The sequence below is a fragment of the Oncorhynchus mykiss genome, chromosome 3, assembly GCF_057628025.1.
Source record: "Oncorhynchus mykiss isolate SJ-2025 chromosome 3, ASM5762802v1, whole genome shotgun sequence".
Lineage (NCBI taxonomy): Eukaryota > Metazoa > Chordata > Actinopteri > Salmoniformes > Salmonidae > Oncorhynchus > Oncorhynchus mykiss.
In genome coordinates, this window is record NC_143024.1 from 86,061,694 (window position 1) to 86,085,818 (window position 24,125).

General features: G+C 42.6%; 2 protein-coding genes across 19 annotated transcripts in view; one reads left to right on the plus strand and one right to left on the minus strand.

Annotated features, from left to right (window-relative positions):
• LOC110504742 (peripheral plasma membrane protein CASK) overlaps positions 1–24,125 on the minus strand; it is a 245,582-nt gene that overhangs the window by 92,230 nt on the left and 129,227 nt on the right. The gene's annotated exons all lie outside the window — the stretch shown is intronic.
• On the plus strand, positions 3,762–21,207 carry gpr82 (G protein-coupled receptor 82). The gene is made up of 5 exons (XM_021597972.3): positions 3,762–3,927; positions 6,169–6,486; positions 19,229–19,804; positions 19,989–20,117; positions 20,349–21,207. Exons 2-5 carry the CDS (start codon positions 6,181–6,183, stop codon positions 20,577–20,579), a joined length of 1,242 nt encoding a protein of 413 aa, XP_021453647.3. The 5' UTR covers positions 3,762–3,927; positions 6,169–6,180; the 3' UTR covers positions 20,580–21,207.

Consider the following 24,125-nt stretch of genomic DNA (forward strand, 5'->3'; position numbering starts at 1 on the left):
AACAGCTGATGCTCTCATGCATGCCTCAGTGTTGCTTGCCTCGAAGCGAGCATAGAAGTGATTTAGCTCGTCTGGTAGGCTCGTGTCACTGGGCAGCTCGCGGCTGTGCTTCCCTTTGTAGTCTGTAATAGTTTGCAAGCCCTGCCACATCCAACGAGCATCGGAGCCGGTATAGTATGATTCAATCTTAGCCCTGTATTGAAGCTTTGCCTGTTTGATGGTTCGTCGCAGGGCATAGCGGGATTTCTTGTAAGCTTCCAGGTTAGAGTCCCGCACCTTGAAAGCGACAGCTTTACCCTTTAGCTCAGTGCGAATTTTGCCTGTAATCCATGGCTTCTGGTTGGGGTATGACGTACAGTCACTGTGGGGACGACGTCCTCAATGCACTTATTGATAAAGCCAGTGACTGATGTGGTGTATTCCTCAATGTCAACAGAAGAATCACGGAACATGTTCCAGTCTGTGATAACAAAGCAGTCCTGTAGTTTAGCATCTGCTTCATCTGACCACTTTTTTTAAAGACCGAGTCACTGGTGCTTCCTGCTTTAATTTATGCTTGTAAGCAAGAATCAGGAGGATAGAGTTTTTACCAAATGGAGGGCGAGGGAAAGCTTTGTACACGTCTCTGTGTGTGGAGTACAGGTGATCTAGAAGTTTTTTTCCCCTCTGGTTTCACATTTAACATGTTGATAGAACTGATTTAAGTTTCCCTGCATTAAAGTCTCAGGCCACTAGGAGCGCCGCCTCTGGGTGAGTGGTTTCCAGTTTGCTTATTTCCTTATACAGCTGACTGAGTGCGGTCTTAGTGCCAGCATCTGTCTGTGGTGGTAAATAAACAGCCACGAGAAGTATAGCTGTAAACTCTCTAGGCAAGTAGTGTGGCCTGCAGTTTATCACAATATACTCAACTTCAGGCGAGCAAAATCTAGAGACTTCCTTAGATTTCGTGCACCAGCTGTTGTGTACAAATATGCTCAGACCGCCCCCCCCCTCGTCATGTGCTGTTCTATCCTGCCGGTGCAGAGTGAATATCCATGTCGTTATTCAGCCACAATTCAGTGAAACATAGGATATTACAGTTTTTTATGTCCCGTTGGTAGGATATTCGTGATCTTATCTCCTCTAGTTTATTGTTGGCGAGTAATATTGACGGTAACGGCAGCTTTCCTAGTTGTCTTCTGCGGGTCCGGACGAGGCATCCCCCTCTTCGTCCTCTCCGTCGCTTCCTTTTGCGAATAATTGGGATGTCTGCCCTGTGGGTTGTTGATTGTTTAGTGTCTCTTGCACAATGGTAGACCTGGTTAATGTGTGTTTTGCTGAATAGTCAGAAGTGTAGACCTGGTTAATGTGTGTTTTGCTGAATAGTCAGAAGTGTAGACCTGGTTTATCAGAGTATTGAGACATAGCCACAGGTGTAAACCTGGTTCCTATGGGTATTTGGGCTGAGATACTGTACGCAGGTGTAAACCTGGTTCCTATGGGTATTTGGGCTGAGATACTGTACGCAGGTGTAACCCTGGTTCCTATGGGTATTTGGGCTGAGATACTGTACGCAGGTGTAAACCTGGTTCCTATGGGTATTTGGGCTGAGATACTGTACGCAGGTGTAAACGTGGTTCCTATGGGTATTTGGGCTGAGATACTGTACGCAGGTGTAAACCTGAGGGGTATCCTACAAACCAAGCTAGATCTATTCAGGGTTAGCTTCAGTTAGCTTCACAATCCAGCACAGGCTTCATCCGTACTATGACAGTGGATATTGCTCATCCAACTGCCACTAACTCTAGCAGGCGTGTAACTGTCTAGTCCAACGCCAAACTCTTCATTGAAGCAATGGGGTGGACTGAGTGCCACATTTTAATTTGTGCTGAAATCAAAATGAAAGAAAGGTTATCTTGCACATTCCCCAGGCTACGGTGTGAAATATGCTTTTATTATATTACTTATCAATGCACAACAATATCGACCAAATCATTTTAGTAAGTCATACAAAAGTGGTACTGTGGCGGAACTTTAAAATGCATTCTGTCATTACTAAATGTAATGGCATCCCCCGAGCCACGGCCTGTTCACACCGCTATCATCCAGAATGCGAGGTTAGTTCAGGTGCATCAAAGGGGGGTTGCTGCCCTACATACTTTAAAGGCTATACACATAGATTTTCTACATTTTCAGAGTATCATCAGGTAGCCTGATTTCAGATGTGTCCATGTAAACAGGATTATTATGGAAATCGTTCTTCTTGCAAAGCATGTAAACGTTTTAATCTAACTATTTTATTAATCTGACTATCCACAATAATCGCATGATTGTGTGCATGTAACCACATTCACTGTACAGTGTGTTCACATCGGTCACAATTGCTCCCCCTCTCTCTCCCCCATCCTCTCCCATCTTCCTCCTCCTCCCCTCACCCTCCTCCTCACCTTCTCTCTCTCCTCTTCCAGACAGTGTTGGCTATACCCTGACCTCTTTTACACACACGTCAAGCCCTGGCTCTACCTGCTCTGTCGCTCCTGGGTTTCCTAGGCAACGGCCTGACCATGCGTAACTGCTGGAGGTTGGGGCGGACACCAACCATCATGCTGACCCTTAACATGGTGACCACTGACCTCTTGCTGTGCACCAGCTTCCTTTTCCAGGTGATGTATGACCTGAGAGGTCAGATCTGGTCCGGAGAGGACAGGGAGTGTCAGGTCACCACGCTAACCATGATAACAGTCTCCTACGTCAACCTCTACTGTAACATAATGTTGCTTCTCTGGACCAGTGTGACCACAAAAAGGCTTCAAAAGTAAAATTGACCGGTTGATTCAGATTTTTTTTTGAAATAATCAGTTATTAAATTAACCATTACATTTTGCTCTCAAATCTTTCTCTGCTTATAGGTACAGCCTCACCCTGCCCTCCTTACGCCCCTCACCAGGCCCAGAATCTGTTGGGTACTCTGCCACGTCACCCGGGTAACCGTGGCAACGGTGGTGAGTGCCAGTGTGGTACTTCAGATCAGAGGAGGAAAAGCAAGGCTGCTTTGACCTGGTGGAGATTCACCACAGAGAAGGGTTCCATAACCAGCACTGCCTTGGAGTGGGGCTGTTTTTCCTGATTATAACCTTTATTTAGGTCAGCTACGAGGGACTAATTCTGCATCTGAAGAGGGACAGGGGGCCTGGCACAACCACACACACTAGTGAAGGAGGGGTAATGGAGGGGAGGGGGTTGAGTGTGGAGGTGAAAGAGGGGTGTGGGTGAGTTTAGGGGAGAGGGAGGGCATGGGGGAGAACAAATGAGGGGTAAAACTTGGGGGGGGGGTGTTCAGGGGCAGGAGAGAGGCAGGGGGCGTGGCGTCGTAGTCTGAGGGTAGACAGACAGACAGACAGACAGACAGACAGACAGACAGACAGACAGACAGACAGACAGACAGACAGACAGACAGACAGACAGACAGACAGACAGACAGAGCCGCTCCTGTGGGCGACTGTAAGAGGCTGTGGACCACAACTTCTCCCACTGCTCTCTCAGTACTGCCTCTCCCTGTCAAATCACACAAACCCCGTTTTAATGTAACCCTGATCATCTAACAATAAATCTATTTTAAACTCAACAACAATAGACGTGAGTGTTTCTAAGCAGATGTCTTTGGGTGAACATTCAACCTGTAAGATGACATGTTTCGCTTTAGTCTTCCTATGATCACATCTCACCCAAAAATAACTCACATCGTGAACCAACCCACACCGCATGCATTCAAACATAGACACACACACACACACGTACACTCTCTTGCGTTCTGTTCTCTTTCTCACACACTTCCCCTATTAAAAGCTGAGGGGACAAACAGGATATTTTATGCTCCACATACACCTTTCATACCAACATATCTTACAATTCACTACCTCATAAATAGACATCATTGATCTCTGTACTGTAAGTATTAATCTTTGTGAAAACATTTCTTTAAAAAAAACAACTGTTAGTGTGAAAATGGCTGTGGGTTTAACAGAAAGTAGGAATTGGCTTTAAGAGAAAATGGTCACAGTTTTCTACACTGGCATTTTTGGTTAGTTAAGAGTTTTACTGAGGTTGAATGCTTAGTTGCTGTTTTAAGTTTAACAAAAGAAAGGACAAACAAACAATCATGAACACTTCAAATTATAGTGCTTTTATAATATGTACAACAGTTGATTTACATGTTTTGATACTTCTGACATGATACGAGGACCATTAGTATGAATGGTTATACAGTAATTACAGAAAAAAATGTATGAAAACACACAATGTGAATAGATTTACAAATTAAACAAATAAGCATGTTATGGTTTTGTTGATGTTTCTTGGTGACCAGAACAACACAATACCATTGTTGTCAATATTCCATCAGTAGGAAATAGGAACTGTTCGGACAGGAACTTGCTTCAATGTAAATCATGTCTACTGACTGCTCATTCGTAATGTGCTCTTTACTAACAGCTATTATCTTAGTGATACAAGAACTGGTACCTTGTTAATAACCATATTTTTTTTATCTAGCTCCTATGCTACGTTTGTATGTAATTGCACAAAGCTGACACTTGCTAGATTTACATTCAGTTACTGAATTGCATGTCCATGTTCAGTGTCTGATTACAACACGGGGAGGGTGTAGATTGAAAGATGAACTGATTTCGGTCATCGTCGTGGTAACTATGAAAGTTAAGATGCCAATCGCCATATAAAAGTTCAAAGAAGAAAAAGCCTGGAAGGAGGAGAGATGACTAGAAACGATTCGGTTGACCGTTTTGTGTTTGGATTAATTGTGCATTTCAGGTAAAATAACAACTCAAAGTTTATATCTCAGGACAAATTAGCTAGCAACAGCAAGCTAGCTAAATAGGACACATTAGCTAGCAACAGCAAGCTAGCTAAATAGGACACATTAGCTAGCAACTGCAAGCTAGCTAGCTAAATTGCCATAAATGTTTAACGCTTTTCGACCTGTCCCCAAATGAATATAATTGGTTCACAGTTTAAAAAAAATATTTGAACCTGCATGTCGTGATCGCGCTTGGTGTGGGACGACAAAATTAATTTGTGCATGATAGCGCAAGTGCGCGGCCGGTATGGGTACGGTGTTAGAGTTTGTAAAAAAAAATTTATATGACACTTTAAATGCCCAAATGTCATACTCGTTTCGGCTTCTCATGTAGTGTGAATTTATTGTAACCTTTTCGGGAATTTCACAGCCAAAATGCATTCAAACTGGATAAAAGGAGGTCTTCGAGATTTGATTAAAAAAACGAATGGAAGACGGCAAAGAGGACGAGCAAAAGAGTCTCCTGCAGTGTTCAAATCTAAGTAATTTTTTGTTGTCCTTAAAATGATCACAACTATTTAATCGCATATCTTTGAAAAATGATCGTTATTTGCAGCCTGCCGTGCCTTTACTTTAGCTAAATACTGTAGTTTACATTAGCTACGTGTGTCACGCCCTGACCTTAGAGATTAGAGACCTTAGAGATCTGACCTTAGAGATCCTAATTATTCTCTGTTTGGTTAGGTCAGGGTGTGACTCGGGTGGGAAATTCTAGGTTTTCTGTTTCTTTGTTTTTTGGCTGAGTGTGTTTCCCAATCAGAGGCAGCTGTCTATCATTGTCTCTGATTGGGGATCATACTTAGGCAGCCTTTTTTTCCCACCATTAGGTTGTGGGATCTTGTTTTCTGTTTAGTGTCTTAGCCTGACAGAACTGTGGGCTTTCGTTTTCGCTTTTGTTATTATGTTTGAGTGTTTTTAGAATAAAAGTATCATGAACACTTTCCCCGCTGCGCTTTTGGTCTACTCTTCCTACCACCAACGAGGGCCGTTACAACGTGCTTTAGTAGGACTTTAAGTTAGCATGCAGTTATTGAGCGACAACATCATATTTAACCTAGCTAACCAGTTATATATTCGAAGGCGTAGCAGTGGCATGCTGCCTACTTTTTTACTAAACATTACATCATTATAAACCCAGGGTCATTACAAAAACAGTATGCGACGATGAGTACATACTATTCAGTTGAATATGTAGTACGCTAGTGTTGGTATTTGGACAGAGCCACTGTTTCATATACAGTTAGGGATTCATGTCTAAACTACTGAAAATGCATTTCTCTCCCTCCCCTCCTGTATATACTATTTATCTCTGTTAGTCTGACAGATCAATGGAGAACACATCCCAACCCTTCCCACCTGTGTCTAACACCTTCTGCCTCAATCGCTCCTCCTTCTCTGCCATAACCACCTTCCCTGTCTCCCCCCTCTGCCCCTCCTTCACCACCCACTTTATCCTCCCCTCCCTCTACGCCCTCCTCTTCCTTACGGGTCTCCCGGGCAACGCTCTCTCTATCTGGGTGTTCCTGAGGAGTATTCCCACCCAGACCTCCACCCATGTCTACCTGTTCCACCTGGGCCTGTCCAACCTGTGCCTCTCCCTCACCACCCCCTTCCTGGCCGCCTACTACTCAAAGGTACTGTCATCTTCTACTGACATTTGGATTGGTTCTGAATCTTGGCCAAATGTAGTACTAAAACCCTTTTGCCACCTTTTTTGTAAAGCATGAAATGTGTTTATAATCCAGGTGTTCTGTGAAAATGATGTAAACTTTTTCATAAAAAGCATGAAATTTGGTTCATGAAATTTGGTTCATTTGTACAGTTTGGGGCTGTGAACATTTTCAGAAATGGAGGATTCGGAAAAACCACGCCGGAAATGTTTCATTCCACCATAACCAAATAATGTATTTTGTGTCATATCTCCTAAACCAAACATGATATTATAGAAATGGTGATGTCTACCCTTATGTGTTGATGGTCAAGGATTACAATGACACCATGCAAAAAATAAACAGTTCAGATTATAATATAATGGTGCACTGCCATGGTAAACCGTGGGAAGAAATCCAATAAGATCGCCATTGAACATTGAACATCTAATGGTCAAATGAGAGTATAAAAGCAGATAAGCAAGCTGGTTCTACTCTTTTTGGACATTTTCTGGTGTTACAGGGGATTTACCCCATTACTTTTTCCACATTTTGTTGTGTTACAAAGTGGGATTAAAATGGTTTTAATTGTCATTTTTTGTCAACGGTTTACACAAAATACTTAAATGTCAAAGTGGAATTTTTTGGGGAACACTTTTAAAACACTAATATATCTTGATTAGATAAGTATTCAATCCCCTGAGTCAATATATGTTTGAATCACCTTTGGCAGTGATTACAGCTGTAAATCTTTCTGGGTTTGCACACCTGGATTGTACAATATTTGCACATATTTACAAAGCATTTTTTTTTCTTCTGTCGAGTTGGATGTTGATCATTGCTAGATAGCCATTTTCAAGTCTTGCCATAGATTATCAAGACGATTTAAGTCAAAACTGTAAATAGGCCACTCAGGAACATTCAGTGTCATCTTGGTAATCTTGTATATTTGGCCATGTGTTTTAGGTTATTGTCCTGCTGAAAGGCAGGACAATAAGTGTCTGTTGAAAAGCAGTGTTTTTTGAAAAGCAGACTGAACCAAGTTTTCCTCTAGGATTTGCGATTCCGTTTATTTCTTATCCGGAAAAACTTCCCAGTCCTTAACAATTAAAAGCATACCCACAACATGATGCAGTGACAACTATGCTTGAAAATATGGAGTGGTACTCAGAAACGTGTTGTATTGTATTTGTCCCAAACATAACACTTTGCATTCAGTACAAAAAGTTCATTGCTTTGCCACATCTTTTGCAGTATTACTTTAGTTCCTTATTACAAACAAGATGCACGTTTTGGAACATTGTTATTCTGTACAGGTTTCCTTCTTTTCACTCTGTCAATTAGGTTAGTATTGTGGAGTAACTACAATGTTGTTGATCAATCCTCAGTTGTCTCCTATCACAACCATTTATTTCTGTACCTGTTTTAAAGTCACCATTGGCCTCATGGTGAAATCCCTGAGCGGTGCCCTTCCTCTCCGGCAGCTGAGTTAGGAAGGACGCTTCTATCTTTGTAGTGACTGGTTGTACTGATACACAATCCAAAATGTCATTAATAACTTCACCATGCTCAAAGGGATATTCAATGTTTTACCCATCTACCAATTTATCTGTTCAAATCCAAGATGGCAGCATGTCAAGTACTTTGTCTGTGACTAGTAGATTTTAACCTACTAATAACATATTAATTTATGGTTGTGTAAACCCACAATTTCCTTGTTGTGTAGTGCAAACTATTTTGTTTTGCTGGTGTAAAGATCACGGGTCTCCCTCAACTCAATTTTTTTTTTAAATGTTTTTTTTCTTCTCGCTATTCACACTTCTTTACTCAAAGTTGACCAAAGTAACCCTATCTCTGGCTGGCCTGAGTTCTTTCCTCAGCTTCCCCTCTGCAGAGCGTCTCGTCCAAGCTGCTCCTCTTCGCTCTCCGCCTGGCTGTCAGAGGCAGCTCAACCCGTTTTATAACCCCCACACCCAATCTACTCACATGCACACACACTCCCATACAGACTCATCAATACACACTGTCCCTCTCTCCCTTTACCTTTCATTGGCCTCTATTTCTTACATCTCTCAGAGAAAATTATAATTTTCGTGGTATTGCCTTGTGCACTGACTTTACTGAACTCTGGAGAAAACAAACATTGTCGCTGGGTGAGTACATCTGACAATGTGCTCTCCCGTCCATTAGACATTCTGTCTGCGGGAACTCGCTCTTTCTCACTCCGTCCACTCGTCCAAGTGCCGATGCATTTGTGGCATGATGTGAACAGTACGAACTTATGTCACTACTAAAGTCTAATAGTTTTAAATGACTGTTTTGTATTGTCTGGAAACTCACTTGTAGAATTCGCTTGCAGTAGGTCTCTTAAAAAAGAGAAGCCGTACAAGGTTATTAAACAGAGGTGCCTAGATATTCTTCTTTTGTTGATATCAGGTAACGTGCAACCTAACCCTGGCCCTGATATGCAATGTCTCCAAACCCCCTCTGATTTTAAATCTAGATCTGGTTTTGGTATTTTTCATTTAAATGTACGCAGCCTGTTGTCAAAAATGGATGTGGTTAGGATTTGGGCTAAATCAACTGATGCTGATGTAATTGTGTTTTCTGAAACCTGGCTCAGCAAGTCTGATCTTGATAAGGATATTTGTATAAGTGGTTACAATGTGTATCGCACTGATTGAGTTAAGAAAGGTGGGGGTGTGGCTATATATGTAAAAACAAAATTCCTTGTAAGTGTGGCAAAGTCTGAAACAGTTGGAACAGTTGGAATTTCTTGCTTTGAATATTGAGGTTTCAAAGGGTCTCTCTATAACTGTGATTGGCTGTAATAGACTGTAATAGCTTGTTTTCTTCTCTGATGCACCTTAGGTCTAAACTTAGGTCTAACAGGTAGGCTAGTTGAGAACACCTTTATTTAACCAGGTAGGCTAGTTGAGAACAAGTTCTCATTTACAACTGCGATCTGGCCAAGATAAAGCAAAGCAGTGCGACACAAACAACAACACAGAGTTACACATGGAAAAAACAAACATACAGTCAATAATACAATAGAAAAAGTATATGTACAGTGTGTGCAAATGAGGTAGGATTAGGGAGGTGAGGCAATAAATAGGCCATAGAGGTGAAATAATTACAATATAGCAAATAAACACTGGAGTAATAGATGTGCAGAAGATGAGTGTGCAAGTAGAGCTCCTGGGGTGCAAAGGAGCAAAATAAATTAAATAAATAACAGTATGGGGATGAGGTAGTTGGGTGGGCTATTTACAGATGGGCTATGTGCAGGTGCAGTGATCTGTGAGCTGATCTGACAGCTGTTGCTTAAAGCTAGTGAGGGAGATATGTGTCTCCTTCTTCAGTGATTTTCCCAGTTTGTTCCAGTCATTGGCAGCAGAGAACTGGAAGGAAGGAGGAATTGGCTTTGGGGGTGACCAGCGAAATATACCTGCTGGAGCGCGTGCTACGGGTGGGTGCTGCTATGGTGACCAGTGAGCTGAGATAAGGCAGGGCTCTATCTAGCAAAGACATACAGATGACCTGGAGCTAGTGGGTTTGGCGACAAATATGAAGCGAGGACCAGCCAACAAGAGCATACAGGTCGCAGTGGTGGGTAGTATATGGGGCTTTGGTGATAAAACAGATGGCACTGTGATAGACTGCATCCAATTTGCTGAGCAGAGTGTTGGAGGCTATTTTGTAAATGACATTGCCGAAGCCAAAGATCGGTAGGATAGTCAGTTTTACGAGGATATGTTTGGCAGCATGAGTGAAGGATGCTTTGTTGCGAAATAGGAAGCCGATTCTAGATTTAATTTTGGATTGGAGATGCTTAATGTGAGTCTGGAAGGAGAGTTTACAGTCTAACCAGACACCTAGGTATTTGTAGTTGTCCACATATTCTAAGTCAGAACCATCCAGAGTAGTGATGCTGGACGGGCGGGCAGGTGTGGGCAGCGATCAGTTGAAGAGCATGCATTTAGTTTGACTTGCATTTAAGAGCAGTTGGAGGCCACGGAAGGTGTGTTGTATGGCATTGAAGCTTGTCTGGAGTTAAGTTAACATAGTATCCAAAGAAGGGCCAGAAGTATACAGAATGGTGTCGTCTGCATTGAGGTGGATCAAAGAATCATCAGCAGTAAGAGCGACATCATTGATGTATACAGAGAAAAGAGTCGGCCCGAGGATTGAACCCTGTGGCACCCCCATAGACACTGCCAGAGGTCCGGACAACAGGCCCTCTGATTTGACACACTGAACTCTGTCTGAGAAGTAGTTGGTGAACCAGGCAAGGCAGTCATTTGAGAAACCAAGGCTGTTGAGTCTGCCGATAAGAATGTGGTGGTTGACAGAGTCGAAAGCCTTGGCCAGGTCGATGAATACAGCTGCACAGTATTGTCTTTTATCGATGGCGGTTATGATATCGTTAAGGACCTTGAGCTTGACTGAGGTGCACCCATGACCAGCTCTGAAACCAGATTGCATAGCGGAGAAGGTACGATGGGATTCGAAATGGTCGGTGATCTGTTGGTTAACTTGGCTTTCGAAGACATTAGAAAGGCAAGGTATGATAGATATAGGTCTGTAGCAGTTCGGGTCTAGAGTGTCTCCCCTTTGAAGAGGGGGATGACCGCGGCACCTTTCCAATCTTTGGGGATCTCAGATGATACGAAAGAGAGGTTGAACAGGCTATTAACAGGGGATGCAACAATTTTGGCAGATCATTTTAGAAAGAGAAGGTTGAGATTGTCTAGCCCGGCTAATTTGTAGGGGTCCAGATTTTTCAGCTCTTTCAGAACATCAGCTATCTGGATTTGGGTGAAGGAGAAGTGGGTGGGCTTGGGCAAGTTGCTGAGGGGTGTGCAGAGCTGTTGGCCAGGGTAGGGGTAGCCAGGTGGAAAGCATGGCCAGCCGTAAAAAAAATAATTATTGAAGTTCTCAATTATCGCGGATTTATCGATGGTGACAGTGTTTCCTAGCCTCAGTGCAGTGGGCAGCTGGAAGGAGGTGCTCTTATTCTCCATGGACTTTACAGTGTCTCAGAACTTTTTGTAGTTTCTGCTACAGGATGCAAATTTATGTTTGAAAAAGCTAGCCTTTGCTTTCCTAACTGTGAGTGTATATCACCGCCTGGTACGGCAACTGCTCCGCCCTCAACCGTAAGGCTCTCCAGAGGGTGGTGAGGTCTGCACAACGCATCACCGGGGGCAAACTACCTGCCCTCCAGGACACCTACACCACCCGATGTCACAGGAAGGCCATAAAGATCATCAAGGACATCAACCACCCGAGCCACTGCCTGTTCACCCCGCTATCATCCAGAAGGCGAGGTCAGTACAGGTGCATCAAAGCTGGGACCGAGAGACTGAAAAACAGCTTCTATCTCAAGGCCATCAGACTGTTAAACAGCCACCACTAACATTGAGTGGCTGCTGCCAACACACTGACACTGACTCAACTCCAGCCACTTTAATAATGGGAATTGATGGGAAATGATGTAAATATATCACTAGCCACTTTAAACAATGCTACCTTATATAATGTTACTTACCCTACATTATTCATCTCATATGCATACGTATATACTGTACTCTATATCATCGACTGTATCCTTATGTAATACATGTATCACTAGCCACTTTAACTATGCCACTTTGTTTACATACTCATCTCATATGTATATACTGTACTCGATACCATCTACTGTATCTTGCCTATACAGCTCTGTACCATCACTCATTCATATATCCTTATGTACATATTCTTTATCCCCTTACACTGTGTACAAGACAGTAGTTTTGGAATTGTTAGTTAGATCACTTGTTGGTTATTACTGCATTGTCGGAACTAGAAGCACAAGCATTTCACTACACTCGCATTAACATCTGCTAACCATGTGTATGTGACAAATAAAATGTGATTTGATTTGATTTGATATTGGTTCCTAACTTCCCTGAAAATGTGCATATCACAGGGGCTATTCAATGCTAATGTAGAATGCCACAGGATGTTTTTTTGCTGGTCAAGGGCAGTCAGTTCTGGAGTGAACCAAGGCCTATACAGTGCCTTGCGAAAGTATTCGGCCCCCTTGAACTTTGCGACCTTTTGCCACATTTCAGGCTTCAAACATAAAGATATAAAACTGTATTTTTTTGTGAAGAATCAACAACAAGTGGGATACAATCATGAAGTGGAACAACATTTATTGGATATTTCAAACATTTTTAACAAATCAAAAACTGAAAAATTGGGCGTGCAAAATTATTCAGCCCCTTTACTTTCAGTGCAGCAAATTCTCTCCAGAAGTTCAGTGAGGATCTCTGAATGATCCAATGTTGACCTAAATGACTAATGATGATAAATACAATCCACCTGTGTGTAATCAAGTCTCCGTATAAATGCACCTGCACTGTGATAGTCTCGGAGGTCCGTTAAAAGCACAGAGAGCATCATGAAGAACAAGGAACACACCAGGCAGGTCCGAGATACTGTTGTGAAGAAGTTTAAAGCCGGATTTGGACACAAAAAGATTTCCCAAGCTTTAAACATCCCAAGGAGCACTGTGCAAGCGATAATATTGAAATGGAAGGAGTATCAGACCACTGCAAATCTACCAAGACCTGGCCGTCCCTCTAAACTTTCAGCTCATACAAGGAGAAGACTGATCAGAGATGCAGCCAAGAGGCCCATGATCACTCTGGATGAACTGCAGAGATCTACAGCTGAGGTGGGAGACTCTGTCCATAGGACAACAATCAGTCGCATATTGCACAAATCTGGCCTTTATGGAAGAGTGGCAAGAAGAAAGCCATTTCTTAAAGATATCCATAAAAAGTGTTGTTTAAAGTTTGCCACAAGCCACCTGGGAGACACACCAAACATGTGGAAGAAGGTGCTCTGGTCAGATGAAACCAAAATTTAACTTTTTGGCAACAATGCAAAACGTTATGTTTGGCGTAAAAGCAACACAGCTGAACACACCATCTCCACTGTCAAACATGGTGGTGGCAGCATCATGGTTTGGGCCTGCTTTTCTTCAGCAGGGACAGGGAAGATGGTTAAAATTGATGGGAAGATGGATGGAGCCAAATACAGGACCATTCTGGAAGAAAACCTGATGGAGTCTGCAAAAGACCTGAGACTGGGATGGAGATTTGTCTTCCAACAAGACAATGATCCAAAACATAAAGCAAAATCTACAATGGAATGGTTCAAAAATAAACATATCCAGGTGTTAGAATGGCCAAGTCAAAGTCCAGACCAGAATCCAATTGAGAATCTGAGGAAAGAACTGAAAACTGCTGTTCACAAATGCTCTCCATCCAACCTCACTGAGCTCGAGCTGTTTTGCAAGGAGGAATGGGAAAAAATGTCAGTCTCTCGATGTGCAAAACTGATAGAGACATACCCCAAGCGACTTACAGCTGTAATCGCAGCAAAAGGTGGCACTACAAAGTATTAACTTAAGGGGGCTGAATAATTTTGCACGCCCAATTTTTCAGTTTTTGATTTGTTAAAAAAGTTTGAAATATCCAATAAATGTCGTTCCACTTCATGATTGTGTCCCACTTGTTGTTGATTCTTCACAAAACAATACAGTTTTATATCTTTATGTTTGAAGCCTGAAATGTGGCAAAAGGTCGCAAAGTTCAAGGGGGCCGAATACTTTCGCAAGGCACTGTATCTGTTCCTAGGTCAACATTTTTTGAATGGGGCATGCTTATTTAAGATGGTGAGGAAATCACTTTTAAAGAATAACCAGGCATCCTCTACTGACAGAATGAGGTCAATATCCTTACTGGATACCTGGGACAGGTCGATTAGAAAGGCCTGCTCACTGAAGTGTTTTAGGGAGCGTTTGAAAGTGATGAGGGGTGGTCATTTGACCGCAGACCCATTACGGACACAGGCAATGAGGCAGTGGTAGCTGAGGTCCTGGTTGAAGACAGCAAATGTGTATTTGGAGGGCAGGTTGGTCAGGATGATATCTATGAGGTTGCCTGTGTTTACGGATTTGGTGTTGTACCTGGTAGGTTCATTGATAATTTGTATGAGATTGAGGGCATCAAGCTTAGATTGTAGGATGGCCGGGGTGTTAAGCATGTCCCAGTTTAGGTCACCTAACAGCACGAGCTCTGAAGATAGATGGGGGGCAATCAATTCACATATGGTGTCCAGGGCACAGCTGGGGGCAGAAGGTGGTCGAAATTCAGTGTCCTCTGTCTCTGTACAACCCTTTGTGGAGGAACGGGTGAGAGCTGGTCAAACTTGTATCTTATTGCCATTCTCAGTGCAAGAGGTACATAAAGTCCTTTACATCCTTAGATCATAGAAAGCCTGCAGGTCCTGATTTTTTTTATCCCTGCTTTTTAAATCTGGCAGCGGATTTCGTAGCTGAACCACTTACATATCTGTTCAATCTAACCCTGGAATGTAATGCAATTCCAAAGATCTGTAAATCAACATTTGTCCTACCACTTTTAAAAGGAAGAGATCCAACTCTTTTAAATAATTAACTTTATCAAACAAAACAACCATTTGTTGTGTAACTGGGACCCTTGGGATTACAAACAGAGAAAGATCTTCAAAGGTAAGTGATTTATTTTATCGCTATTTCTGATTTTTGTGATGCCTGTGCTGGTTTAGAAAATATGTTTATCCTGTTATGGATGATGCGAATTTTCGCAGCTTTTTGTTAAAAATCGCGCAACATTTCAAAGTCCTGCTACTCATGCCAGGAATATAGTATATGCATATGATAAGTGTGTGTGGATAGAAAACACTCTGAAGTTTCTAAAACTGGTTAAATCGGGTCTGTGGCTATAACAAAACGTGTTTAGGAGTAAAAATCCCTGGTAAAACTGTTCACCAAAAACAAAACAAAAATATTAATCCGCCATTCAATCAATTGTTTAAGACGAGGGAAAATATATGTAAACGCCTACAGCTTCCACACGATGTCACCATTGCTATCAATATCAGAATCATTTATCCCTGGTTGCAACACAAATAGACCCCTCCCTTCTTCTGACGCACCACAGGATGTTGTGAAACTGAAAAAATGGACGATGTTTTCCAGACTTGCTGCTATCGAATACAGATCGCCCCGTGATCAATTTGATACATCATTAACGTTTATTAATACCTAAAGTTGGTTTAGAAACGTCGTTTGAAGTGATTTGTAAAAGTTTATAGGCGACTTTTGTAATTTTAAAAAGTGACGTTGCGTCTTGTAAATGGACTTTTTGCAGCATCAGACTGGCCTTCAGCAAATGACATTTTGGGTATACAATGACGGATTTAATCGGGAAAAAGACCCAATTGTGATGTTTATGGGACATATAGGAGTGCCAACAAAGAAGCTCGTCCAAGGTAATGAATGTTTTATATTTTATTTCTGCGTTTTGGGTAGCGCCGGCTACCGCAAAATCTGTTGTTTACGTGTCGTGCTGGTATTTTGGGGGGTGCATGCTATCAGATAATAGCTTCTCATGCTTTTGCCGAAAAGCATTTTACAAATCTGACTTGGTGGCTAGATTCACAACGAGTGTAGCTTTAATTCAGTACCTGGCATGTGTGTTTTAATGAAAGTTTGAGATTTAACGAGTACTAAGTAAAGTACTATAGGTGGCGCTCTGAAAATTCCGCTGAGCTATCCCTCTGCAGGGATCACCTCCATAATTATGCTGAATGTATGTGGGGCACTGTCCTCATACAATCAAACGCTATGCTTTCGCCGTAAAGCCTATTGCAAATCGGACAATGCTATTCGAGTACCAAGATTCTAAACTAAAGAATCATGCATGACACTTGTATTTTCATGAATGAAGCTAGCGTTCCACCGATCCATAAGAAAATAACAACAAGTAGTCTATTTTTTGAGTGTACATACAGAACTGTATTGTCTGCATACATCTGCATGTTAACTTGTGGGCAAGCAAGTTGGAGATCATTTAAATAGATGGTAAACAGAAGGGGACCTAATATTGACCCCTGTGGGACCCCAATGTTATAGTAAAGAGAGTCTGACTGAGTGTCCCCCAAACAAACCCTTTGACTTCTATTTGTCAGATAGGAATACATCCAACTAATTACATCAGTGGACACATTAAGGGAGGATAGTTTGGATAGGAGGACCTCATGATTCACAGTATCAAAGGCCTTTTTAAGATCCAAAAAGACTGCACCTACCTCATCTCCTACAGTGGGGAGAACAAGTATTTGACACACTGCCTATTTTGCAGGTTTTCCTACTTACAAAGCATGTAGAGGTCTGTCATTTTTATCATAGGTACACTTCAACTGTGAGAGACGGAATCTAAAACAAAAATCCAGAAAATCACATTGTATGATTTTTAAGTAATTAATTTGCATTTTATTGCATGACATAAGTATTTGATCATCTACCAACCAGTAAGAATTCCGGCTCTCACAGACCTGCTAGTTTTTCTTTAAGACGCCCTCCTGTTCTCCACTCATTACCTGTATTAACTGCACCTGTTTGAACTCGTTACCTGTATTAAAGACACCTGTCCACACACTCAAACAAACAGACTCCAACCTCTCCACAATGGCCAAGACCAGAGAGCTGTGTAAGGACATCAGGGATACAATTGTAGACCTGCACAGGGCTGGGATGGGCTACAGGACAATAGGCAAGGAGCTTGGTGAGAAGGCAACAACGGTTGGCACAATTATTAGAAAATGGAAGAAGTTCAAGATGACGGTAAATCACCCTCGGTCTGGGGCTCCATGCAAGATCTCACCTTGTGAGGCATCAATGATCATGAGGAAGGTGAGGGATCAGCCCAGAACTACACGGCAGGACCTGGTCAATGACTTGAAGAGAGCTGGGACCACAGTCTCAAAGAAAACCATTAGTAACACACTACACCTTCACGGACTAAAATCCTGCAGCGCACGCAAGGTCCCCCTGCTCAAGCCAGCGCATGTCCAGGCCCGTCTGAAGTTTGCCAATGACCATCTGGATGATCCAGAGGAGGAATGGGAGAAGGTCATGTGGTCTGATGAGACAAAAATATAGCTTTTTGGTCTAAACTCCACTCGCCGTGTTTGGAGGAAGAAGAAGGATGAGTACAACCCCAAGAACACCATCCCAACCGTGTGGCCTAGCCAGTCTCCAGACCTGAACCCAATAGAAAATCTTTGGAGGGAGCTGAAAGTCCATATTGCCCAGCGACAGCCCCGAAACCTGAAGGATCTGGAGAAGGTCTGTATGGAGGAGTGGGCCAAAATCCCTGCTGCAGTGTGTGCAAACCTGGTCAAGAACTACAGGAAACGTATGATCTCTGTAATTGCAAACAAAGGTTTATGTACCAAATATTAAGTTCTGCTTTTCTGATGTATCAAATACTTATGTCATGCAATAAAATGCAAATTAATTACTTAAAAATCATACAATGTGATTTTCTGGATTTTTGTTTTAGATTCCGTCTCTCACAGTTGAAGTGTACCTATGATAAAAATGACAGACCTCTACATACTTTGTAAGTAGGAAACACTGCCGATTTTGCAGGTTATCAAATACTTGTTCTCCCCACTGTATGTCCAGTTTACAATTGTAATCATTGACCATAAAAACATAGGTGTAGACATCCCCTTATTATGTTTGTTCAGCAGATATGACAGAAAATACATTGTCCGGTTGTGGCGGAATAGCAAAATGTCCACCACGGCCACCAGGGGTTGTTTTTGATGTTGTGCATGGCATCATTGAAATACTTGACCTTCACATTTTCTGTGTTATGTTTGGTTCAGAAGTTATGATGCAAAATACATTATTTGGTTATGGCGGAAAGGAAAATGGCCACCATGGCCTTTTGCCTCCATATCTGAAAATGTTCAGGCCCCCCCCCAAACTGCTTTTATGAAAAAGTTAACATATCACCTAAAGTTTGGCACATATCGCCTGGACTATTATGAATGATTTCTATATATGATTTCTGAAGCCTTATAAAGGCCTCTGTATAATTTATGAATCCTCTATAAAGGCCTTGTAAATAATAATAATATAGAATTTTAAGTCTTAAAAGTCATGTTTTGTGTGGCAGATTTATAATTGTTTTAAATGATCTACCAATCCTGAGAGTAAGGAATGGGTCACATGATCTACCAATCAAGGGGTGGGTCACATGATCTACCAATCAAGGGGTGGGTCACATGATCTACCAATCAAGGGGTGGGTCACATGATCTACCAATCAAGGGGTGGGTCACATGATCTACCAATCAAGGGATGGGTCACATGATCTACCAATCAAGGGGTGGGTCACATGATCTACCAATCAAGGGATGGGTCACATGATCTATCAATCAAGGGATGGGTCACATGATCTACCAATCAAGGGATGGGTCACATGATCTACCAATCAAGGGATGGGTCACATGATCTACCAATCAAGGGATGGGTCACATGATCTACCAATCAAGGGATGGGTCACATGATCTACCAATCAAGGGATGGGTCACATGATCTACCAATCAAGGGATGGGTCACATGATCTACCAATCAAGGGGTGGGTCACATGATCTACCAATCAAGGGATGGGTCACATGATCTACCAATCAAGGGGTGGGTCACATGATCTACCAATCAAGGGATGGGTCACATGATCTACCAATCAAGGGGTGGGTCACATATCTGGTAAGACACGTAACGTAAAATAAGAACAGTAAAAAAAAAAAACTCCTTGTCAATTCCTTCCCAGGGTCCAAGTTGGCCGGCCTGGAGCCCCCTGTGCCAGCTGGTCCTCCATGGGGTCACCCCCATTCAGCAGATCAACATCTACATCAGTGTCTTTATCTTGACCTGGGTGGCGCTCAGCCGCTTCGCCACCCTCATCCAGCACACCCACGCAAGCCGCCCCAGCACCTGCACCACCCTGCTACCCCATGCCTTCTTCACCAGGCTGAGACGGGTGAGGTTCGCCAAGGCCGTGTGCGCCTGGATCTGGGGGATGGTGGTGTTTGCCACAGTACCCGTGACAGTTTACTATTCAGTGAAGGAGACAAAGGTGGATGTAGGGAGTGAGGATGGAGAGAGAGGAGGACGGGGTAAGGAGAAGGGGGGGAGGGTGTGTTACAGTGTGGCAATGGAGATGGGGGGAAGCCTGTCAAGGGGGGCGAATGTGGTGTCCATTGTGATCTTCTTCATGTGTTTCCTGCTGGTGCTGACGTCGTATGTGGCGGTGGCGAGGCATATATGGAGGTCGCGTCAGTGTGCCGTTGTCAATGGTTCCCAGAGGCTGCTGGGAAGAGTGTTCCGGAACATCGTGGTGATCCAGGTGGGGATTCTGTCTTCTGTGTGTTTTGGGGAGCCATTTGAATGGTTTCTTCACGATTAAGACTAAGACTCACAGAGACTACTCGCTAGACAGCTAGTTGCGTTATATCTAACGACTTCTCATATCTATCTAACTTCTCATCTCAACCTTTCCTCCTCTCATCTCTTCCTCCTCTCCTCTACAGGTGGTTCTGATAGTGTGCATGTTGCCTTACCACATCTTCAAGTCCATCTTTATCTCCATAGTCCAGCACCAAGCTGACCCAGCCACCACCATTAGGGGGCCCTGCCATCCTCTCTCTACCATTGTTGAGGTTAACAACACTTTCATATAACCTTTACATTAAAAGGTGCAGCAGTTTACCATTATCAATAGACAATATACTGTAACTATAGGCAATATTTGTCCATTCATTTTGGCTCAAAAGCACTTCCAGAAGCAAATCATGTTTTGTGGAGTTAAGTTTTATCAGTCTTAGGTATATTACATGAAGTAGAGTTTAAAGCTGTCAAACTTCATAACAGTGTGTTGATTTTTGTCGCAGGTCAAGAACTTCCTGCTTTGTCTCACCACGCTGAGGAGTTCGGTCGACCCGGTGATGTACTTCTTGTTGGACAAGACCTTCCACAGACATGTCATGTTACTGTTTAGGCTCCACCCACAGAATTCCAGCAGCCAATCATCCGGTGGGGCCACCACCAGAGCCAATCCAATTGGTGGGAGGTTGGAGTTGACTGTGTGTCATAAGGGTCAGGGAAAGAGTCACACTCTGTGAACTGGAGTCAGTGCAGTGCTCTGTAAAGATTGTTTAGGATTTTGCTATTTTACATTGACCACTTCCATCACCTCATTGACCAGGAGAAGTGAGTCCAATACTTTTACCATGTGGTGCTGTTTTTTTTACTCCCGCTATATTCAAAGAGCACGTTGTATATTTATGAGCGAGAGGGAGAAGGAATGTGTAACTGATATGCACACTACTGTTGGGGTCACTTAGAAATGTCCTTGTTTTTGAAAGAAAATAAAAAAAAGTCCATTAAAATAACATCAAATTGATCAGAAATGCAGTGTAGACATTGTTAATGTTGTAAATGACTATTGTAGCTGGAAACGGCAGATTTTATATGGAATATCTACATAGGCGTACAGAGGCCCATTATCAGCAACCATCTCTCCTGTGTTCCAATGGCACGTTGTGTTAGCTAATCCAAGTTTATCATTTTAAAAGGCTAATTGATCATTAGAAAGCCCTTTTGCAATTATGTTTGCACAGCTGAAATCTGTTGTTCTGATTAAAGAAGCAATAAAACTGTCCATCTTTAGACTAGTTGAGTATCTGGAGCATCAGTATTTGTGGGTTCGATTAAAGGCTCAAAATGGCCAGAAACAAATAATTTCTTCTGAAACTCGTCAGTCTATTCTTGTTCTGAGAAATGAAGACTATTCCATGCGAGAAATTGCCAAACACACACACACACACACACACACACACACACACACACACTTAAAAAGAGAAAGAATGAGAGAGGGGAAAAACATCACTGGTGCTGTACAGACTCAACCAAGGACTGATACGGCCCAGAGGCAGCAGCAATATTGTTAACCTACACCTGCTTCAACAAGAGACTTCTGCCTTCAATCTTTACCCTTCATGCAGAGTGTACACTGTTTATTTTTCCTTGTCTAAATATGATGTTCAAAGTGCTACCTTTTCACACAAAGTTTGGTAAATCCACCTTTACTTTTAACCAGTGGCGGTCTGTCACGTTCTGACCTTTATTTCTGTTGTTTTTGTCATTATTTAGTATGGTCAGGGCGTGAGTTGGGGTGGGCAGTCTATGTGTGTTTTTCTATGATTTGGGGATTTCTATGTTTCGGGCCTAGTATTATTCTCAATCAGAGGCAGGTGTCATTAGTTGTCTCTGATTGAGAATCATACTTAGGTAGCCTGGGTTTCACTGTTTGTTTGTGGGTGTTTGTTTCCGTGTCTTGTGTTTTTCACCACACGGTACTGTTTTGGGTTTCGTTCGTTCCACGTTTATTGTTTTTTGTATTTCAGTCGTGTTCATGTTTAGTATTTCTTATTAAAAGAACCATGGACACTTACCACGCCGCATATTGGTCCCCCGATCCTTCTCACCTCGCCTCTTCGTCAGACGAAGAGGAGGAAATCCCTCACACGGTCAATACCGTTTAAGATGAGAATGGATTCATTTCTATTACAGCATATTGGATGGTTGTCATTCGTATTCCATTCACCCAGCTCAATGTAACAGCAAAGTTTAGGCTACTAAATGATACTGTAAATTTCCCTGTACCTATCATGAGGTTGCTACATCCTAGCCTATGAATGAACGTTTACAACGTAGGTGCACACAGGTGGAGAGAATTTTGTAGTAATCAAGGTGACAGACAGTAAGTAACACATTCAATACCTCCTTGCACACTTTTTCCTGCATCTAGCTGATCTACGGTGTAATTATTAGTCCAACAGTTGCAAATGAAAGTTTCTATTGGCCAAATTCAGATATTTTTATCTCCTTTTCATTCTGCTTGCTTCCATTTAGTAAATGTTTGTCCACAGAATGAATGCACCCCTGATCACACTAAAACAGTTCACTTTCATAGCAGCCGCATAAACAGCATGATCACTTTGTCTATATAATTCCTTCTCGCAACTATCTACTCGCTCAACTCTTCTCACCCTTCACTTGTGGACTTCAGTGCACAACACAACAGCCCCCCAAAAAACTTTCCAAGCCAAACCTTCATACCATGACCACTAACAGCTACACACAGCCTACATCATTGTCACGTCATAGACAACATACTAGCACGTTAGTAAACCCGCTACAATCATGCAGTACAGTCAAACAGTTTAGTAGTTACACAGCCGGGCCCGGTGGCAATAAATTAAATAAACCAAAAGCTTACCTTGACTCGGAAGATATCCACTGTTGAATAGCCATAGCCTGCTAGCTAACATAGCATCCCTCTCTGTTGAATAGCCATAGCCTGCTAGCTAACATAGCATCCCTCTCTGTTGAATAGCCTGCTAGCTAACATAGCATCCCTCTCTGTTTGAGCCGGGTGTTGCAGTAGGCTAAATGCATTTTTTGGGTGGGCTCCACTTTAAACCTGCTTCATCCTGGCTATTTACAGCAGATTAGTGCTGTAATTCACAACATCTCTTCCATGGCTCAGACTCATAAACTATTCCAGTGGGTCACAGCTCATTCTGTTCAGTTCCGGAGGTCGATGTCACCGGCCTTCTAGGCTGTACTGAACTGTGTCATTAAGCACACCTGGTTCCAATTCCTGACTGATTGTGTTTGTATAAATGTGCCCTTTGTCGATTATTGTTCTCAGGTCCGTTGATGGTGTGTATCTATTGCGTTGTCTCAGCCTGTGCTGCATGTTATTGTTTCCATGTCTGTTGGTGGTATGAGTACCTATTGCGTTGTCTCAGCCTGTGCTGCATGTTATTGTTTCCATGTCTGTTGGTGGTATGAGTATCTATTGCATTGTCTCAGTCTGTGCTGCATGATATTGTTTCCCATGTCTGTTGGTGGTATGAGTATCTATTGTAATGTCTCAGCCTGTGCTGCATGTTATTGTTTCCCATGTCTGTTGGTGGTATGAGTACCTATTGCGTTGTCTCAGCCTGTGCTGCATGTTATTGTTTCCCATGTCTGTTGGTGGTATGAGTATCTATTGCATTGTCTCAGCCTGTGCTGCATGATATTGTTTCCCATGTCTGTTGGTGGTATGAGTATCTATTGCATTGTCTCAGCCTGTGCTGCATGTTATTGTTTCCATGTCTGTTGGTGGTATGAGTACCTATTGCATTGTCTCAGTCTGTGCTGCATGATATTGTTTCCCATGTCTGTTGGTGGTATGAGTATCTATTGTAATGTCTCAGCCTGTGCTGCATGTTATTGTTTCCCATGTCTGTTGGTGGTATGAGTACCTATTGCGTTGTCTCAGTCTGTGCTGCATGTTATTGTTTCCATGTCTGTTGGTGGTATGAGTATCTATTGCATTGTCTCAGTCTGTGCTGCATGTTATTGTTTCCATGTCTGTTGGTGGTATGAGTACCTATTGCGTTGTCTCAGCCTGTGCTGCATGTTATTGTTTCCATGTCTGTTGGTGGTATGAGTACCTATTGCGTTGTCTCAGCCTGTGCTGCATGATATTGTTTCCATGTCTGTTGGTGGTATGAGTACCTATTGCGTTGTCTCAGTCTGTGCTGCATGTTATTGTTTCCATGTCTGTTGGTGGTATGAGTATCTATTGCATTGTCTCAGTCTGTGCTGCATGA

What these genes read in the sequence shown, in the direction of transcription:
- gpr82 (XM_021597972.3), top strand. Translation starts at nt 6,181, where the DNA reads ATGGAGAACACATCCCAACCCTTCCCACCTGTGTCTAACACCTTCTGC. An exon ending in TGGCCGCCTACTACTCAAAG is followed by an intron (nt 6,487 to 19,228) that starts GTACTGTCATCT and finishes ATTCCTTCCCAG; the next exon opens with GGTCCAAGTTGGCCGGCCTG. An exon ending in CTCTCTCTACCATTGTTGAG is followed by an intron (nt 20,118 to 20,348) that starts GTTAACAACACT and finishes TTTTTGTCGCAG; the next exon opens with GTCAAGAACTTCCTGCTTTG.